The 18,148-nt window shown below is 46.3% G+C and overlaps 1 protein-coding gene across 4 annotated transcripts; it reads left to right on the plus strand.

The window, feature by feature from the left end:
• The first annotated feature begins 1,962 nt into the window (after positions 1-1,962).
• On the plus strand, positions 1,963-16,109 carry EXOSC2 (exosome component 2). Of its 4 annotated transcripts, none has more exons than XM_083596510.1 (9): positions 1,963-2,292; positions 3,544-3,645; positions 4,855-4,900; positions 5,609-5,698; positions 7,716-7,781; positions 8,030-8,098; positions 12,792-12,968; positions 14,565-14,693; positions 15,539-16,109. In XM_083596510.1, exons 1-9 carry the CDS (start codon positions 1,994-1,996, stop codon positions 15,620-15,622), a joined length of 1,062 nt encoding a protein of 353 aa, XP_083452636.1. In that variant the 5' UTR covers positions 1,963-1,993; the 3' UTR covers positions 15,623-16,109. The 4 variants fall into 4 exon arrangements, with proteins under 4 accessions (XP_083452636.1, XP_083452637.1, XP_083452634.1 ...); XM_083596511.1 differs by having other exon boundaries at positions 15,542-16,109; XM_083596508.1 differs by having other exon boundaries at positions 2,017-2,339.
• Positions 16,110-18,148: the final 2,039 nt, after the last annotated feature.

An 18,148-nucleotide genomic window follows, 5' to 3' on the forward strand; every position in this document is an offset into this window, starting at 1 on the left:
GAGCGAATGCAGGCTCTGCAGCTATCCCAGAAGCCAGAACAGCAAGAGGGATCGCTGCTTTCGCTGCACAACGATCTCTCTTGTTGTTCTGGCTTCTGAGATTCGGAATATTTTTTTTCTTGTTTTCCTCCTCCAAAAACTAGGTGCATCTTGTGGTCTGGTGCGTCTTATAGAGTGAAAAATACGGTATGTGTTTGCCTTGTACATTTATGAACGCTTATTTTATATTTGGGACCTTAGAATTTTTATAACAGTGGTAAAGTGAATTTTTTTTTTTTGAAGGGGTCACATGGGACACAGAGAAAAACTCTCTGCGGAGCGGACAAATGCCCACTCCCTGGGCCAGTAAAGCGAAATGAGTGCCGCAACCCCAGAGTCGTTCGTGACTGGACTTAACTGTCAGGGGTCCCTTTACCTTTACAAATACAGCTCCTTGTGAAGGGCACAAGGGACCCTATGCCTTTATTCACAGCACTGGCACTAACTCCAAGGGGCCCTGGGTGCCTGGGAACCCACAAAAAATCCGGGCGGGGGCGGGGCTTGGAAGCGGCATCCTAGGCCTCACAGGGCCTCTGACACCACTTCCATTCCTTGTGAGGAACCGGAAGTGACATTGGAGGCCCCATTGGTCCTAGGATGCCACTTTCAAGGCCCTGCAAGGCCTCAGATGGGACCTCCAGTTTCTCATGAGGTCTCGGAGTTCCTGTCTGAGACCTTGCAGGGTCTTAGAAGTATTGGGGCCTTGAAAGCAGTGTTCTAGGCCTCACACTTCTCCGCTTCCAGGAGGGGGACATAATTTGATGTTATGATGTCACAGCACACGTGATGTCATGATGTCATGATATGGCCTCGCTAGGCACCCATATCTGGGGTCCAAGTCAGAGCCCCTGGCTCACAGTGGCCACCCAGATGTACATTATAATAAAACCCAGAAGCAGGACCTGAGCACAATATCATCATCATCATCATCATCGTAATGGCATCCACACTTTCACCAAGAAGCTCAAAGTGGCACACAAGGTTCTCCTCTTCCCTACAGTAATACCTTGGGTTAAAGTAGCTTCGGGATGAATATTTTCGGGTTGTGCTCCGCGGCGACCTGGAAGTAACGGAGTGCGTTACTTCCGGGTTTCACCGCTTGCGCATGCGCAGACGCTCAAAATGATGTCACGCGCATGCACGGAAGCGGTGAAATACGACCTGCGCACACGCAGTCACATCTTACATTTACTTCAGGATGCAAATGGGGCTCTGGAACGGATCGCGTTTGTATCCAGAGGTACCACTGTATTTTATCCTCACAACAATCCCCTGAAGTAGGTTATGAGAAGACACAGCGATATTTGAATGTGATATTTAGGGGCTGTTGCTTTTTAAAGATAACACACGTGGACAGAAGAGGGCGCCAGAGAAGCATATTTCAAAGGCACACAAAACCTCCTCGGACCCTTTTCCTCTCGTATGACCAAACGTGAAAGCGCTTTCGCCCGATGTCGCCAGAATCCATCATGGCTGCTCAGCCACGCTTCTCTGGGCAACCCTCGCTTTGAATGCCTCTACCGCCAAAGGGGACACAGTCTCCTGGTCCATGAAAGTAGATGAGACTTCCGGATCCCAAACCTAGCATACAAATACAGTACTGTATTTTAACTGTTTTTCAAATCTATTTACTGTATATTGCTAATTTTAAACTTCTCTACACTCAAAGAAGGCCCACTGAAATCAATGAACCTCAGCTAGCTATGCCTATTCACTTCAACGTGACTTAGCTGAATATAAGTCCATGATGGCGGAATGGACCTAAGTTTGGTCCATTTGAACGCATTACCCCCGTGGACATATTCAGAGCAAAACCTGGTTGGATACATACAACCCATTCACACGTGTGTGCAGCAGCGGGGGAACTGGTTAAACATGGGATTAAGTTACGTACTGTAAATTCAAATGGGGGGGGGGGAGAGAGATGTTGTCGAATGACTACCGGAAGTGATCAATGTTGACTCGCCAACCTCCACCCCTCTTACTTCACGCATGTCGCTCCCGCTCCACGCGGGCGTGCCAGGAGTTAAAACGGCGGAACCGGAGACAGCGTTTCGGGAAATCGCGCGACCGCGTGCCAGCAGTCAAGATGGCGGAAGCTGCAGCAGCACCGGCCCCGGCGACATCCGTGGAAGTGCGGCTCCCGGTTCCCCGCCCTCGCCTGGCTCAGAGCTTCTCCCGCGAGGCGGGCGAGCGGGACAAGGACCTGGTGGCCCCGGGGGACACCATCACCACCGACCCAGGATACATGAGGTGAAGGGAAGGCGGGCAGGCAGGCTCCTTCTCATGGAAGCACCCACGTGGGTAGCTGGTTGCTCCGTAAAATACCTGCCGTGTTTGTGCGCGTGTTATGGGGCAAGCGAGGGGGACACGCGCTCCTGCCACCAGCCCTATTCTTGGGACTTAATCGGCTCCCCTGAACCTGAGCAGCCAAGAGTACCCCTGAGCATGTGCAGAACGATGCTCCCAGTGCAAGGGGCGGCATTTCATCTTGCTGGCTTCGGTGCTGCTTAGATATTAAACCACGTGCTCTCAGAGGCACTGTTGGTTTACAGATTAGTTGGTTGCAAGTCACTTAGGGCTGCCCTGGGCTGGATAAAAGTGGCTAGCAGGTTTAGTAAATAATAATAATACTAACAGTAAAATAATAGGGGAGAAGAGCTTGGCGGCGGTGATGGAGCAATCACTTTTATTTATTTATTTATTTTATTTATTGCACACGATATGTACCCTGCTTGACTGTGGAAAAAGAAGCCTCAAGGCAATCTACAAAAGATAAACCAGGAAATCAGTATCATTGCTGATATACTCCTCCTCCATTAATTTTGTCTGAACCCCCTTTTTAAAGTCATTGAAGCCAGCGGGGCCTCAGCTTGTGACATTGAATTCCAGACATCTGTTACATGTGTGAAAAAAGTGTATCTATGACAATCACAGGAAACTACCCTAAGCCTAGCCAGAGCAATGATCCATCTCATTCAATATCATCTACACCGACTACAGGGTTTCAGGCAGGGAGTCTCTTCTCAGTCCTACCTGGAGATGTCATCAGAGATTGAACTTGGGACCTTCTGCATGCAAAGCATGTGCTCTACTCACTAAGCTGCAGCAATTCCCCAGAATCTAGTTCAGTTCATTGGATGATCCTAGATTCTAGAATTCTGAGAGGTGAAGGCGGTGGCGGTGGCAGCAGCTGCAGGAGGACTACCAGCTTCCTTCACACCATATGCTATTCTATAACTGTCTTCAAACACTTGCCTGGTAGTTGCCATAGGTGAGACAACCTTGTGGACAGATGAGTGACCAGGGCAGGGCAGGAGAGAGAACCCTTCATTCCTCTTATTACTCTAAACTAGAAAGCCTAAAATTTTTAGTTGCATTCTATATATCGAAGCAGAGTAAGGACAGTATAATGCACAGATGAGCAATGATCAAATTCTGATGTTTTTAAAATAATCTACAGAGTTGTGTGCCAGACCATTTATTTTTCCTATTCTCTGGTAGAGGCCATGGGACATACCTGGGAGGCGAGAAGCTCATTGCCTCTGTGGCTGGTGTTGTGGACAGGGTGAACAAGCTGATCTGTGTGAAAGCTTTGAAAACAAGGTAAGAGGTTCCAGAAGAGTAGCTGTCATAAACCTCATTTGCACGATGCATTAAGCAGTATTGCACCCCTTTAAACAGTCATAGCTTCTCCCAAAGAGTCCTGGGAACTGCAGTTTGTTCAGGGTGCCGAGAGTTGTTAGGGGACCCCTCTATTCCCTTCAGGGAGCTGCGATTCCTAGAGTGGTTTAACACTGGGAATTGTAGCTTGTATACCACCCTTCATCTGTAGCCCTCAGGACAGTTCACAACATAAAAATACAAGATGAAGAAAACTTGTTGGCTAGTTTGTCTGTCATGCGGATGACACAGTCAATAGTTGGCTCTTTTGGATGCCCTCCTTGCCAGAAGAATATGTAGTTCTTCTCTCAGAGGCAGCCATTCAAAGTGAGTCTGGTTTCCTGTAGAGTGGCAACATGAGCGTTGAGTGTTTTCAGCTCACAGTCAGTGATGTCCGTCTTCTGTGAGTCATTGACCTGCAGCAGGTTGGTGGACAAGACAGGGCACATGATCCTGGCGTTTTGGCTTGCTAGGCACAAGTGGCGATTTAGGATCAGAGTTTTCTTTTCCTAGATGGGCTACCTTCCCAAGTTGATGAGCCTCATATGCCCCTCATATCCCTCTACAGCACGTGCAGAAACTTCCTTCTTGACTGTTGGACCCACGATTGGTCTACTCAATCCGCTGCAGCCTGTCTTCACATGCAGGGGGGAGTCTCTAATTCACCAAGGGTTTGAAATTCATTGGCTACCCACTCCTGGTTTAGCTGGCCAGTTGAAGCTGCTCCTGGTGTGTGGCCGCTGTCTCATGCTGATAGCTTCTTGAGCCGCAGATGAGAGCTGAGGTCAGGGTGGCGAACTACCCAGAAGGAGCAAGAACAAAAACACATGCAATGTGGGTGCAGCATTACGTTTTTGATGTTGACGTGGGCTTACGCAGCAATTGGTGACCCTTTTAAAAAACAATATACATTTATGCTCCCAGTGAATATTTGGTTTCAGATGCTTTCCTTGATTCTAAAAATGATTTCATTTGCTTCCCCAACTTGCACCATCAATCCTGACCACTGGTCTTGCTGCCTTTAGGTGGACTGTTGAGAATAACTGTTGGGGGCAAGGGAAGTATGCAGGTTCCTAGCCTTTCAGTCAAGAGAATTCAGATTACCAAAGAACCATCTTTTTGAGAGTTGTCTTTGTTTTATTTTCCTTGCAGATACAATGGCGAAGTTGGTGATATTGTGGTTGGACGAATCACAGAGGTACTGAGGCTATCACTTTTTTTTTTAAGGTGAAGGTGGAGAACCTGCACCTCTCTGGACGTTGATGGACTTCAACTCTGGTCCGTTGGCATGCTGGCTGCAGGGACTGATGGAAGCTGGAGTCCAACAGCATCTTAGGGGCAGACCACACAGCATCCTTACCCCAGATTTGAAACATACACAACATACCAACTTTTGTATTTTAAAAGTATTTAATGAGAGAGAACATGTCGAGAGGAAAATGCTCAAATGGTCATCAAGGTAGTTTATGGTTTGTCATGGGGAATCTGAGGCAGCCCTCTAGGTCTCTCTGTCACTCCCTTGGGGCTCTCACAAGGCTGCACACTCTACCAAGCCTTCCTCAAGTGCTCTTGCCTAGCTGGATCATGTCCTTGAGTTGTGACTACATCTCTCCCTTGGTTAGACAAAGAAAGCTTTCTGTGTGGGCTTTTGCCTCTGGCCCCACCCTCAACTGGTGTGCAGCCCCCAAGAATCTCTCCCTGAGATAGTGCAGCCCTTGAGGTGAAAAAGGTGCCCCTCCTCTGTAAAAACATAACATGGTAATAACATACCTGCACACAATCGAGGCACTCTTGGTTCTTGGGTCAGTGGATTGGGCCAGGCTGATCTTCCTCTTGCCATGCTCCATTGAAGAGAAATCTTTTGACTTTAACAAGTACTTAAGAAAATGTTTTTTTTCCTTTTTAGGTTCAGCAGAAACGGTGGAAAGTTGAGACCAATTCCAGGCTGGATTCTGTCTTGCTCCTTTCATCCATGAATCTTCCAGGAGGGGAGCTGGTGAGTGCCCTCCCAAAGCTGCATCAGCTAGGAAGCCTTGGGTGTTTTATCTAAAGACACCCTAGCAGGCTTATTGGGCCCTCACATAAGCAAGGGCTCCATTTCCAACTCCTGAGCACACAGAGAATAATACTCCTAGTAATGGTTAGTGTGTATGTTGTGATTTTGCTGCCTGTTTGATACCAGGCGTATGCTAAGAGGCACTCTTATTGCATTTAGGGGAAATGACTTTTGGCTCAGTGGTAGAGCACATGCTTTTCAAGCAGAAGGTTCCCAGGTTCAGTTCCCAGTGGCATCACCACACAGGGCTGGGAGATACTCCCTGTGTGAAACCCTGGAGAGCCGCTGCCAGTCAGTGTCTGACTTTGGTATAAGGCAGCTTCCTATATTCGTATTTAAATCAGAATCATGAGTACTGGAATTTTTACTTGTACGAGAAACGGTCACAGCTCAGTGGTAGAGCGCCTGCTTTGCCTGCCGAAGATCTTAGGTTCAATCCCCGACAGCATCCCCACAGGCCTCATCATGGGACTGAAACTGCCTTGGTCGCGCTGGTTGATGATCTCCGGCGAGCTAGGGACAAAGGTGAGAGTTGTTTCCTAGTTCTGCTGGATCTCTCAGCGGCCTTTGATACAATCGACCATAACATCCTTCTGGACCGTCTAGAGGGGCTGGGAGCTGGGGGCACTGTTATGCAGTGGTTTCGCTCCTTCCTCCTGGGCCGTGTTCAGAAAGTGGTGGTGGGGGATGAGTGCTCAGACCCCTGGGCCCTCACTTGTGGGGTGCCTCAGGGTTCCGTCCTCTCCCCCATGCTTTTTAACATCTATATGAAGCCACTGGGAGAGATCATCAGGGGGTTTGGACTGGGTGTCCATCAATATGCAGATGATACCCAGCTCTACCTCTCTTTCAAATCAGAACCAGTGAAGGCGGTGAAGGTCCTGTGTGAGTGCCTGGAGGCAGTTGGAGGATGGATGGCGGCTAATGGATTGAGGTTGAATCCTGACAAGACAGAAGTACTGTTTTTGGGGGACAGGGGGCGGGCTGGTGTGGAGGACTCCCTGGTCCTGAATAGGGTAACTGTGCCCCTGAAGGACCAGGTGCGCAGCCTGGGAGTCATTTTGGACTCACAGCTGTCCATGGAGGCGCAGGTCAACTCTGTGTCCAGGGCAGCTGTCTACCAACTCCACCTGGTACGCAGGCTGAGATCCTACCTGCCCGCGGACTGTCTCGCCAGAGTGGTGCATGCTCTGGTTATCTCCCGCTTGGACTACTGCAATGCGCTCTACGTGGGGCTACCTTTGAAGGTGACTCGGAAACTACAACTAATCCAGAATGCGGCAGCTAGACTGGTGACTGGGGGCGGCCGCCGAGACCACATAACACCGGTCTTGAAAGACCTACATTGGCTCCCAGTACGTTTCCGAGCACAATTCAAAGTGCTGGTGTTGACCTTTAAAGCCCTAAACGGCCTCGGCCCAGTATACCTGAAGGAGCGTCTCCACCCCCATCGTTCTGCCCGGATGCTGAGGTCCAGCGCCGAGGGCCTTCTGGCGGTTCCCTCATTGCGAGAAGCAAAGCTACAGGGAACCAGGCAGAGGGCCTTCTCGGTAGTGGCGCCTGCCCTGTGGAACGCCCTCCCATCGGATGTCAAAGCGATAAATAACTACCTGACATTCAGAAGACATCTTAAGGCAGCCCTGTTCAGGGAAGTTTTTAATCTGTGATATTTTAGTGTATTTTTGGTTTTCTATGGAAGCCGCCCAGAGTGGCTGGGGAAACCCAGCCAGATGGGCGGGGTACAAATAATAAATTATTATTATTATTATTATTATAAGGATGGGAGAGATCCCCCTGCCTCAAACCCCTGGAGAGCCACTGCCAGTCAGTGTAGGCAATACTGAGAGAGATGGACCTAGTGTCTGACTCAGTATTAAGTTCAACTGACTTAAGACCTATATAAATGAACGACAGCTAATTTTGCTTCCTTTAATGGGTGCGCCTGCATGTTTTTCAGAGGCGGAGATCAGCAGAGGATGAACTGGCAATGCGAGATTACCTGCAGGAAGGGGACCTTATCAGTGTATCCATACTCTAGTACTTGGCCAGGGGGAAGCCAAGGGCAGTGAAAAATCTGATAACCGCCCTCTGTTGTTGGACGCCTCTGGACCATTGGCCGTACTGGCTGCGGTTGATGGGAGTTGGGGAAATCCAACACTATCTGCCATAGGTTCTCTTTCCCTAAGCTAAGAAGAGGCATTCCCTACTCCCTACTCCCCGTCAGCAAATGCCTGTACAAAATTGGCTGATTTCCTTAAGCGATCCTGACAGGCAGAAGTCCAAGCGGTGTTCTCTGATGGGGCTGTATCGCTGCACACACGGAGTCTGAAATACGGAAAGGTGGGTCAGCTTTACTTGCTTGCTCCTCTCTGTGTGGTGAAGTCATTCTGCCTGTCGTGTGCCACAGAAAAATCTGGACATGTCCCGGAACATGTGCCAGGCTTTAAAAGAGGATTAAACAAAGCTATGGTGGAGAGGACTATCAAAGGCTGCTAGCCATGATTCTCTGCCTCCACAGTCAGGCTCAGTAATTCTTCTGAGTGCCAGTTGCTGGAAACCACAGGAGAGGAGAGTTGCTTTTGTGCTCGAATCCTGCTTGCAAGTTTCCTTCCCACCAGCATCTGGTTGGCCACTGTGAGAAGAAGATGCTGGACTAAATGGGCCATTGGCCAGATCTAGCAGGCTCTTCTTATGCTCTTACATTCTTAGAAGGCTCAGCTGGGCTGCAGAGATACCGTACTGGCAAATGCATTGTATACGGCACCTGAAATCAGTGGGGTCCTTCGTTCAATGCTTGCTCTTGGGATCAGATGATTGCTCCACTGGCTTTTGCTCCTAGGACAGGGCATGTCCTTGCCAGGTGCTTTTAATTCCCTGCAGAAGGCAGCCTGAGGAGATGAAGAGATCAAGTTCCCCAATTAGAATATTGTGAGAATCTACTCCCCAGTTTTTGGGCTCTGAACTTTGATCTTCCTGGGGCTGTGATTCTGAGACCATAAAGCCCTCCTACCTTTTTTTTTTTTTTTTTTTTGGAAATTGCAACACCTGCTCAGCGTAAGTGATTATTACATTTACAGGAAAACTTCCTCTTCTTTCTTTCTTTCTGAGTCCTGGGGCTCAGATTTAGGGCTTTATGAGGTTGGGAATTTCTTACAGTCTTTGCTTTCCCCATCTTGGGATAAAAGCGAAGGGAGGGTCCCTGCCAGGGAGTAGGTTGCAATTGAGGATTATCCTGCCCACCCACCCACTTTGGGGGATTAGCATTTACTTAAAAGATGAAAGGAAAAGTGTGATTATGGAATAAAGGGTGAAAGGACAGCAAACTGGATTAAAAAATGTGGTGAGGAATAACTGCTAAAATGGGCTGACTTGATTAAGCCTTTGCTATTACTCTAGGGATGGATTTTTAAATCTTTTTGGTAGCCCCATGATCAAGGTATGTTTAACTTTCTCAGTAAGCAATGTAGGGTCCTGTACCTACATGTCACCTGCATTCTCTGCTTCTATTAACAGAGTTCTTTCTCTGTTAGGCTCTGTTCCAGAGCTTGTGCTCACATTAATTGCTTCCTGGGATCTTAAATAATTAGTTGGTATTCCAATAATACTTTGAAAGCAATCCATGTTCTCTGTAACCCTTAACAACCACTCTGTAAGGTATTTCCTTATATATTTCCTTCCTTCCTTAAACTTTAGTGAAAATTTGTAAAAACAATTACCAGAGAAATTACCGCAGTGCTTTAGATTGTATATTCTGTGGATGTGAGCTGAATCTGTAATGTAAAAGATTTTCCAGGTTTGTTTTGATGCCATTTGGATGACTGCATTCAAGACTTAATGTCTGTACATGTAGTCAAAGTCAAAGTTTATTATTAGATTTGTGAGGTCCATGCCTTTACACAAAATACCATAAAACATTATTAAAAGATAAACAATAAAATTATAAAAATAAGCTAAAATTCATGCCATGCTGTCCCAGCAAGGAAACTACCCAAAACCTCGCCATTCAGGAAAGAAGATACAGCAACAGGTTAGGAGAGCAATGGGAGGAACCTCACCATTTCCTCCAGGAACCATACCCTAGTTTTCATAGCCTTCACCACAAAGACCGCTACCACGTGAGAAATCCGTGGATCAGCGTCCACCAGTAAAAACTTTACTTGGTCCTCAGAGTTGGCTATTGATTTGGGAATAGTTTGTAACATCGCATCCCTGAAGGCCGAATAGATGGGACAATACAACATGTAATGTGTGAGATCCTCTTTGGTTCTCATATGACAAGGACATATACGCTGCTCTACTGGGATTTTTGCATATCTGCCTGACAAATAGGCCGTAGGAATGGTTTGAAAACGGGCCATGGTGAAAGCTCTCCGAAGGGTGGGGTTGGTGATATTCGCCAAATAATTGGCGCAGGTTTTGACTGATTTCAGTCGGGGAAACCAGTGGGAGGACCCTGGGTTCTGTATTTTTGTGATATCTAACAGAGCGTCTCTCTCCAGGATCCATTCCCGAACTTTGTCCGGGCTCCACAGTTTGAGAATATTAAACTCCGGTAGGGTGTATCTAACCAGGATCTCAGATAGGTTTTGACGCCAAGTGGTGTTCTTTTGAAGAGATACAAAGGCTTGTTTGGCCAATAAGGTGTTTGAAGTGTTTGCAAGGTTGATGTAAAATCGTAGGAATCTTAAGTGGGCCCTGGCAGACACAGAGGGTAATCCAACTTCCACCCTCAAGAAAGCTGCTGGTGTTCCTTGAGGAAGGCCTAGAATCCTCTTGAGGTAATAATTTTGCAAAATTTCAAGCCGTTCCAACAGCCTCTGGTTCCACCCCCAGAGTTCTATCCCATATAACATCTGGGGAATAGCTTTCCCAACAAAAGCTCTTAATGCCGGTATCACCAATTGTCCTCCCCGGGAATGGAAGAAACTAAGCAGGACACCAATTGTTCTTCATGTTAGGATGGTTACAGCCTTAAAGTGGGCTAGCCAACTAGATGTAGCCTGAAATGTAACACCCAGATATTTAAAAAAGGGGCACTGTTCAATCACATGTTCATCTAAAGACCATCTAAAGGTGTGGCGAGCTCTAGTAAACACCACAATTTTTGTTTTGTCATAGTTTATCTTTAGTGAATTATGAGAGCAGTAGGCTGCGATCCCCTCCAGCATGCTGCGTAAGCCTCTTCGGGTGAGTGCCATTAAAGCCATGTCATCGGCGTATAGCAATATATTCAAACGTTTACCTTCAATGGCTGGAGCCGATGACTTGTATTTTGCCATGTACTGAACAATATCGTTTATATAAAAGTTAAAAAGAAATGGGGCTAGCAGGCATCCCTGTTTGACCCCTTTCCCCAATGGCAATGGGTCCGTAAGAGTTCCCAATGGCCCAGTTCTGATTTTGACTGTAGTATCTGTGTGTAACTCTCTGAGAATTTTTAAAAGTCGTCTATCAATATCCGTTTCATATAATTTTTTCCATAGTCTATCTCTACAGATTGAGTCAAAGGCAGATGTCAAGTCAACAAAGGCCACAAAGAGTCTGCTCTTATACGCTTTTGCATATTTAGCTACCAGGGTCTGTAGTACCATACAGTGACCTATCGTATTGTGGCCCTTTCTAAATCCTGCCTGTTCCTGGTTGAACAGGTTAGAGTGGTCCGCCCAGTCTACCAACTTATTTAATAAGTACCGGGTATAAAGTTTGTATGCGATGTCCAGAAGGCTTACAGGGCGGTAGTTTGCTGGATCTTGAATATCTCCCTTCTTGTAGATAGGGGCTACCACACTTAGTTTCCAGTTTGCTGGGATTTTACATGTGTTGTTTATTGCCGTAAAAAGTTTGGCCAAAAAGATGGCCCACCATTGGGTGTTTGATTTAAATACCTCAGGGGGGATCATATCCTCACCAGGAGCTTTGCCATTTTTTAATGTTTTAATTAGCTGTAGGCACTCTGATTCCGTAACAGGATCCCAACTAGCTAGATGAACATTCTTCAATGGGAGGGACGGACTCGAATTAGCAATATTTGAGGGTGTGTATAGCTGGAAAAAGTGTTGAAACCACACATCGGATGGAATACTGTTGTTTACAATTTTTCCTTTGGATGAGACTCCCTGTGCTACTATTGACCAAAATTTTCTATCGTCTCGCGATTTAATCGCCTTATCAAGTGCCTCCCATTGTTCTTTCCTATAAAGGGATTTCTTGAGTTTTAAGGTGTTTTTATAGTAAGAGCGCCATCTGTGGAAGTTTACCATAGATGACAGAGTCCTCTCCTGTTTTACCTTGTTTTGTTGTTTCCTGTCTGTACATGTATATCCCACCTTTTTTCCCAAGGAGCTCAAAGTGGCATACATGATTCTCTCCCTCCTCATTTAATTCGCATGGCTCTGTGAGGTAAGTTATAGGCTGAGAGGGAAGTCTGGCCCAAGGTCACCCAAAGAGCTTCATGGCCCAGTGGGAATTTAAACCCTGGTCTCTCCCAGGCCCTAGTCCTCATTTAATTCTCACAACAACCCTGTGAGGTAGGTAAAGGTGAGAAACAGTGATTGGGCCCAAGAATATAAGATGACCCTGCCGGATCAGACCAGTGTCCCATGTAGTCAGCATCTTGTTCGTAACACCCTCTCCTCCTGCGGCTTCCAGTAACTGGTTACTATCTCTGGCCGTGCAGGTGGAACATAGCCATCGTGGCTAGTAGCGATTGATAGCCATCTCCTCCATGAATCTGTCCAATCCTTTTCAAAGCCATCCATGTTGGTGGCCATCACTGACTCCCGTGGGAGGGAGTTCCATATTTAACCTATGCGCTGGGTGAAGAAGGACTTCCTTTTATCTGTCCTGAATCAAGGTGAGCCAGGGAGCTTCATGTGGCCTCCAAGGTCCTAGTGTGACATGCTAACCACTACAACACACTTTGCCCTCTTCCAGCACATTGGAGCTTTCCTCCTGCATCCTTGGTGCATTAACCACCACCTTCCCATCCTGACTGCTCTATGCTGACTTCAGGTCTGCATCTTTGTCTCTCCAGCTTGGCCAAGGTGTGCTCGTCCAGGTGTCCCCTTCCCTCGTGAAGCGGCAGAAGACCCATTTCCATGACTTGACTTGTGGGGCTTCTGTTATCCTTGGCAACAATGGGTTCATTTGGATCTACCCAACGCCCAAACAGAAGAATGAGGAGGCTGGGGGATTCATCACCAATCTGGAGGTGAGCCAACAGGCCTTGGGAACGCAGCAGAGAAAGGGTCCTCAAAAGCCCGTGGCTGGAGTTGAATGAATAAGCTATTTACTAGGTGTTTGCAACTGGTAGCCTGCAGCCAAATCTTGGCATTCTCCTGTTCCACTTGATCCACCCCTCAAGGTAAGGGATGAGCAGTGGTGCTGGACGTGTTTTGAGGTTCAGCCTCCTATCTAGTTAAGAACATGAGAAGAGCCTGCTGGGTCAAGCCAATTGCTCATCTAGTCCAGCATCCTGTTCTCACAGTGATTGAGCAGATGCCTTTGGGAAGCTTGGAAGCAGGTCCCGAGTGCAATAGCACTCTCCCTTCCTGTGGTTTCCAGTAAGTGGTTCAGAAGCATTGCTGCCTCCAACTGTGGAGGAAGAGCATAGCTTGTAGCCATTGTGACTAATACCCATTGATAGTCTTCTCCATTAATTTGTCTTATCTTCTTTTAAAACCATCCAAGTTGGTGGCCATCACCTTCTCCTGTGGGAACGGGTTTGACAGTTTAACTACGCACTGAGTAAAGAATAACTTTCTTTTATCTGTCCTGAATCTTCCAACATTTAGCTTCATTCACAATATGTCCACAATTTCGTCTTCTGGTGTCTTATAGACTGCTGTTGTACCTGAACTGACAGTTCACCAGAACTAATGTTCATCACTAGAGGCTGTCTTTTGCTTTCTCTCTTGTTCACGTTAGGTCTAAAGTCTTTCACATCACACTTGTATGGTCAACACATATCCCTAAACCATAGTTTGTTACACCACAGGTTAGCACAGTGGTTCCCCAACTTTTTCAGACCCCTGTCACCTTGATTCTATAAACACCCGCCCCGCCCCCGCCTACTACCCTGTGAAAAGCATTACAGTGGTACCTCGCAAGACGAATGCCTAGGAAGACGAAAAACTCGCAAGATGAAAGAGTTTTTCGTTTTTTGAGTTGCTTCGCAAGACGAAAACGTCTTGCAAATTTGTTTCCTTTTTCTTAAAACTGCTTGAAGAGGTGCAGTTGCGACTTGACCGTGCTTCGCAAGACGAAAAATTCGCAAGACGAAAAAACTCGCAGAACGAATTAATTTCGTCTTGCGAGGCACCACTGTATTCAGAATAGCGGTTTGCATGACCCACTAAAGAAAATATTAACAAAGTTCAAAACAGTAACAGTTAATTGCACATTTATTCAAAATCTAATTAAAACCATTTAATTTCATTAATTCAACAAAATTGGTGAATATGATTCAGTGACACCAGCTTTTCAAAGTCGGATAGATCTGTATGCCTTCAGTACCTCCCCTGCCTTTTAGTTCCTGTTCCTTCCCACCCCAGGTAATTCCACCACCCACTTGTGGATTGACTGACTTAGTGTTATGTGTGAACTCTGATTGGCGCCTTAACTATGGCTTGTTGTTGCCAGCAAACCACAGTCTGCAACCATTCTTTGGGTTACAAACCTTGGGTTTGTTTTAACTGTGGCTTGGTTTGCGTGTGTGAACGTGGCGTTCTTCCTTCACCACCCTCCATTGTTGCTCCTGAGACAATGGCCGCTGACTTCGTGTGGGTTCCTTACTTCCCCCTTTTAGCCAGTGCCCTTGTCTGACCGTGAAGTGATTTCCCGACTCCGGAACTGCGTTGTGGCTCTGGCAGAGCAGAAACAGGTGCTCTATGACACCAGCATCCTCTACTGCTACGAGGCCTCCCTTTCTCATGAGGTGATGTATCCAATTGCTGCTCTTTGTTCTGGGCTGTGGAAGGGTGGCAGGGGTGGTGGCAGGCTGGCTTGGCTAGGCATCCACACGTGCACACACTTTGCTGGCTTCCACAGGCCATAATGTTTTCCTGTAATGAAATGGGTTGTCCATTTCTCCCCACCAATGAGTTGGCCCCTTGTATGTCTATAGGACACTACTTCCTCTTCAGTTATTAATGCAAGCCATAAAGGTGTGACTTCCAAAACTCATGCAGTCTCTCTTCCCCAACCCCCTTTCTTACACAAACTTAGTGTGAGTATAATGTTAGAATGGGGTGTGGCTCTCAGTATCTGGAAGGGATCCTGCACTACTGAATTTGCCGTTACACTGCTGTTCATGAACGATGACTGAAGACAAACACAATCTCTTTAACAACGGATGTGAGAATATTTTTTGCCAGTGATGTGAGCCCAGCTTCTACTGTGAGCAGTTTGCAGGTGTACACCAGTAAGCCATCAGACGTGCTATTTGCTTTTATAAAGATTTTGATTGAAGCACATGTTGTCTTATCCATTTATCCTTTTCCTTGAAAGTTCTGGTGGTGAGAAATATCCCCAAACCTACAAGTACTTTTAAAACAATTGCAAAGCTGCTTGGGGGGGGGGGGTGAGAGAGAGAGAGAGTTGGAGACATCACAGATCAGTGCTGTACATTACAGGTCAGCCAGCTTCTTCCTGCTCAAACAAAAGCATTCTAAAAAGCTGTAGGGCGGGTTTAGATTGACTACAAATTGTTCCTGAACCGTCTGTGCTGTGTGTTGTGATCTTCTTTGCATGCTAATTCAACTTTTTTTTTTTTTTAAATAGCAGATCAAGGACCTTCTCAAGCCAGAGGTGATGGAGAAGATTGTGCTGGAGACGCGTCAGAGACTGCTGGAACTGGAGGGGTGATTGGAGAGGGAAAGTGGCGAGGCAGTGATGGTCCTTTCTTTTCAGGGATCTAGCCTCCCCAATGTGTTTTTTTTTTCCAGTGTGAGATTCCATTACAAATTCCATACCAAATAGAAAAAGGGGGACTGTGGAAACGATGAGAACTTTTACTTAAGAATCTTGGTATCATTTGTTATCCTGTGGCCCTCCCAATGAGGCTGGACTACAGTTCACCTCCCAACCACTAGCTGTACTGCCTGCAGGGGCTGATAAGTTGGGCTCCAGCAGGATAGGAGTCCAACAGTTTCTCAATGGCTACTGCTTCCTCAGCCCCTGACCTAGCCGAAATGCAGCATCACATTCCTCTACATGTAGCCAGCATCGTAAAAAGCATCTGTAATACTGTGGATGCTTCAAGCTATGTGTGTGTGTGCGGGGTGGGGTGGGGGAAATTATTTCTTTATTTTTACTGGAGATATTTCAATAAACTTTAGTTGTTTAAAAAAAATGAGTGCATATGTGTTTGAGAGAGTCTTCACATGGAAGGTACTTTTTTAAGCAGTGCAGAGTTAAACTATGGAACTTACTCGCATAGGAGGCAGAGATGGCCACCAACTTGGATGACTTTGAAAGAGAATTGAACAAATTAATGGAGAATGAGGCTACTGATGGCTACTAATGTGTCTGGCCAAACAAACCATAGTTAAGGGTGGGTGCCAGGTTCACCCATAATGCCAAGCTACAATTAAAGCAAGTTAAGGTTTGTAAGCGGGTGGCGCTGTGGGTTAAACCACAGAGCCTAGGACTTGCTGATCAGAAGGTCAGTAGTTTGAATCCCCATGACGGGGTGAGCTTCCGTTGCTCAGTTCCTGCTCCTGCCAACCTAGCAGTTTGAAAGCACTTCAAAGTGCAAGCAGATAAATAGGCACCGCTCTGGCAGGAAGGTAAACGGCATTTCCGTGCACTGCTCTGGTTCGCCAAAAGTGGCTTAGTCATGCTGGCCACATGACCCGGAAGCTGCACGCCGGCTCCCTCGGCCAATAAAGCGAGACGAGCGCTGCAACCCCAGAGTCGGTCACAACTGGGCCTAATGGTCAGGGGTCCCTTTACCTTTACCTAAGGTTTGTGAGCCAGCAACAAATTGCGGTTTGTTGACAGTAAGCAAACCATAGTTTAGGTAGGATGCAGGTGATCAAACAAACCATGGTTTAAGAAACCATTAAAAAATAATTCTATACCACCCTTCATCTGCGGATCACTAGGTGCTTTACAATATAAAAAGACAAAAATGCATAGCATAGTAACAAACAAAACAATTACTCCACAAACTCCTAGTGTTACCTGCTGACTCGTTTTTATATGCCATGCAACAACAAAGCTTTCTAAGGGAGCTTACAAGAACATTAAAAATAATACAAGACTAAACATTAATCCTACTCAAGAGGAGAGCCATGTAAATGAATAGACATGTCTAGCTGAAGCCCATTCATTTCAGTAGGTCTACACTGAGTATAACTTTGATACAACCTAACATAACCAATACATTTACTTTTAAAATCTGAATTTATTTAATTATTGCATTTATACCCCACCTTCTCCAAGGAGTTCAAGGTGATGTGCATAGTTCTTTCCCCATTTCATCCTCACAACAGCCCTGTGAGGTAGGGTAGGCTGAGAGTATATGACTGGCTTATGGTCCCCCAGTGGGTTTCATGGTTGAGGGAATTTGAACCCTGGCCTTCCAGGTCCTAATATGACACTAACAAGTGAGCCTTTCTGGAAAGAGCATTCCACAGCCAGAGGGTCATTCTAGAAAAGGCCCTTTCTCCAGCAATGATCCATTTTACCTTGTTTGACAAGGGCACCTGGAGGATATCAGGGTTCCAGGTAGGTACATGTGCGAGGAGCTGATTCTAGTTAAAAATAGTGATGCTTTGCATTCTTTTGGGAGGCTGAGGCAGCCTCACTAACAACCAATGGCTCTGGTAGCCCAAATAGTCCTTTGTGTTTTGTTTAAGCTCATTGCACAACCATTTTTCCAGGAAGGATGTAGAGAGGGATATTCTTTGAACCATCCAGTTTCTTCATGAGGGGAAATCCCAGTGTGCTGGCAGGAGCTAAGCGCTAGGTGGCAGACGTCTCCTCAAGAAAATCATGTCAGAGTTCTCTAAGACCATGAAACCTATTTCCTTGATGGAGGAACAAACTGTCAAAGCTTCAAGGTGCTTAGATGTTTTCAGTGACCAGAACAGCTAAGGTAGGTTGACCCTTTACTGTTGTATTTATTAAATGTCATGTTGGCACATACAAAGTTTTTATACATAGATTCTAGCAGCAAGGTCAAAGAAGAAGAAAACCACTCATTCTTCCATAACTCACACAAAACTCAACAAAGAAGGGAGGAAAGAATAGCATTAAGAAATAAAAGAGCGAGTAATACATATATTCAAGCTTCCCCATCTGCTCATCTTACTTTGCTTAATGGAAAGAGTGAAACCACATAAAAAATAAAATTCATAGCAGGGCAAAATAGATCAATCAATCAAA

Source organism: Podarcis filfolensis (assembly GCF_964270895.1).
Source record: "Podarcis filfolensis genome assembly, chromosome: Z".
NCBI lineage: Eukaryota > Metazoa > Chordata > Lepidosauria > Squamata > Lacertidae > Podarcis > Podarcis filfolensis.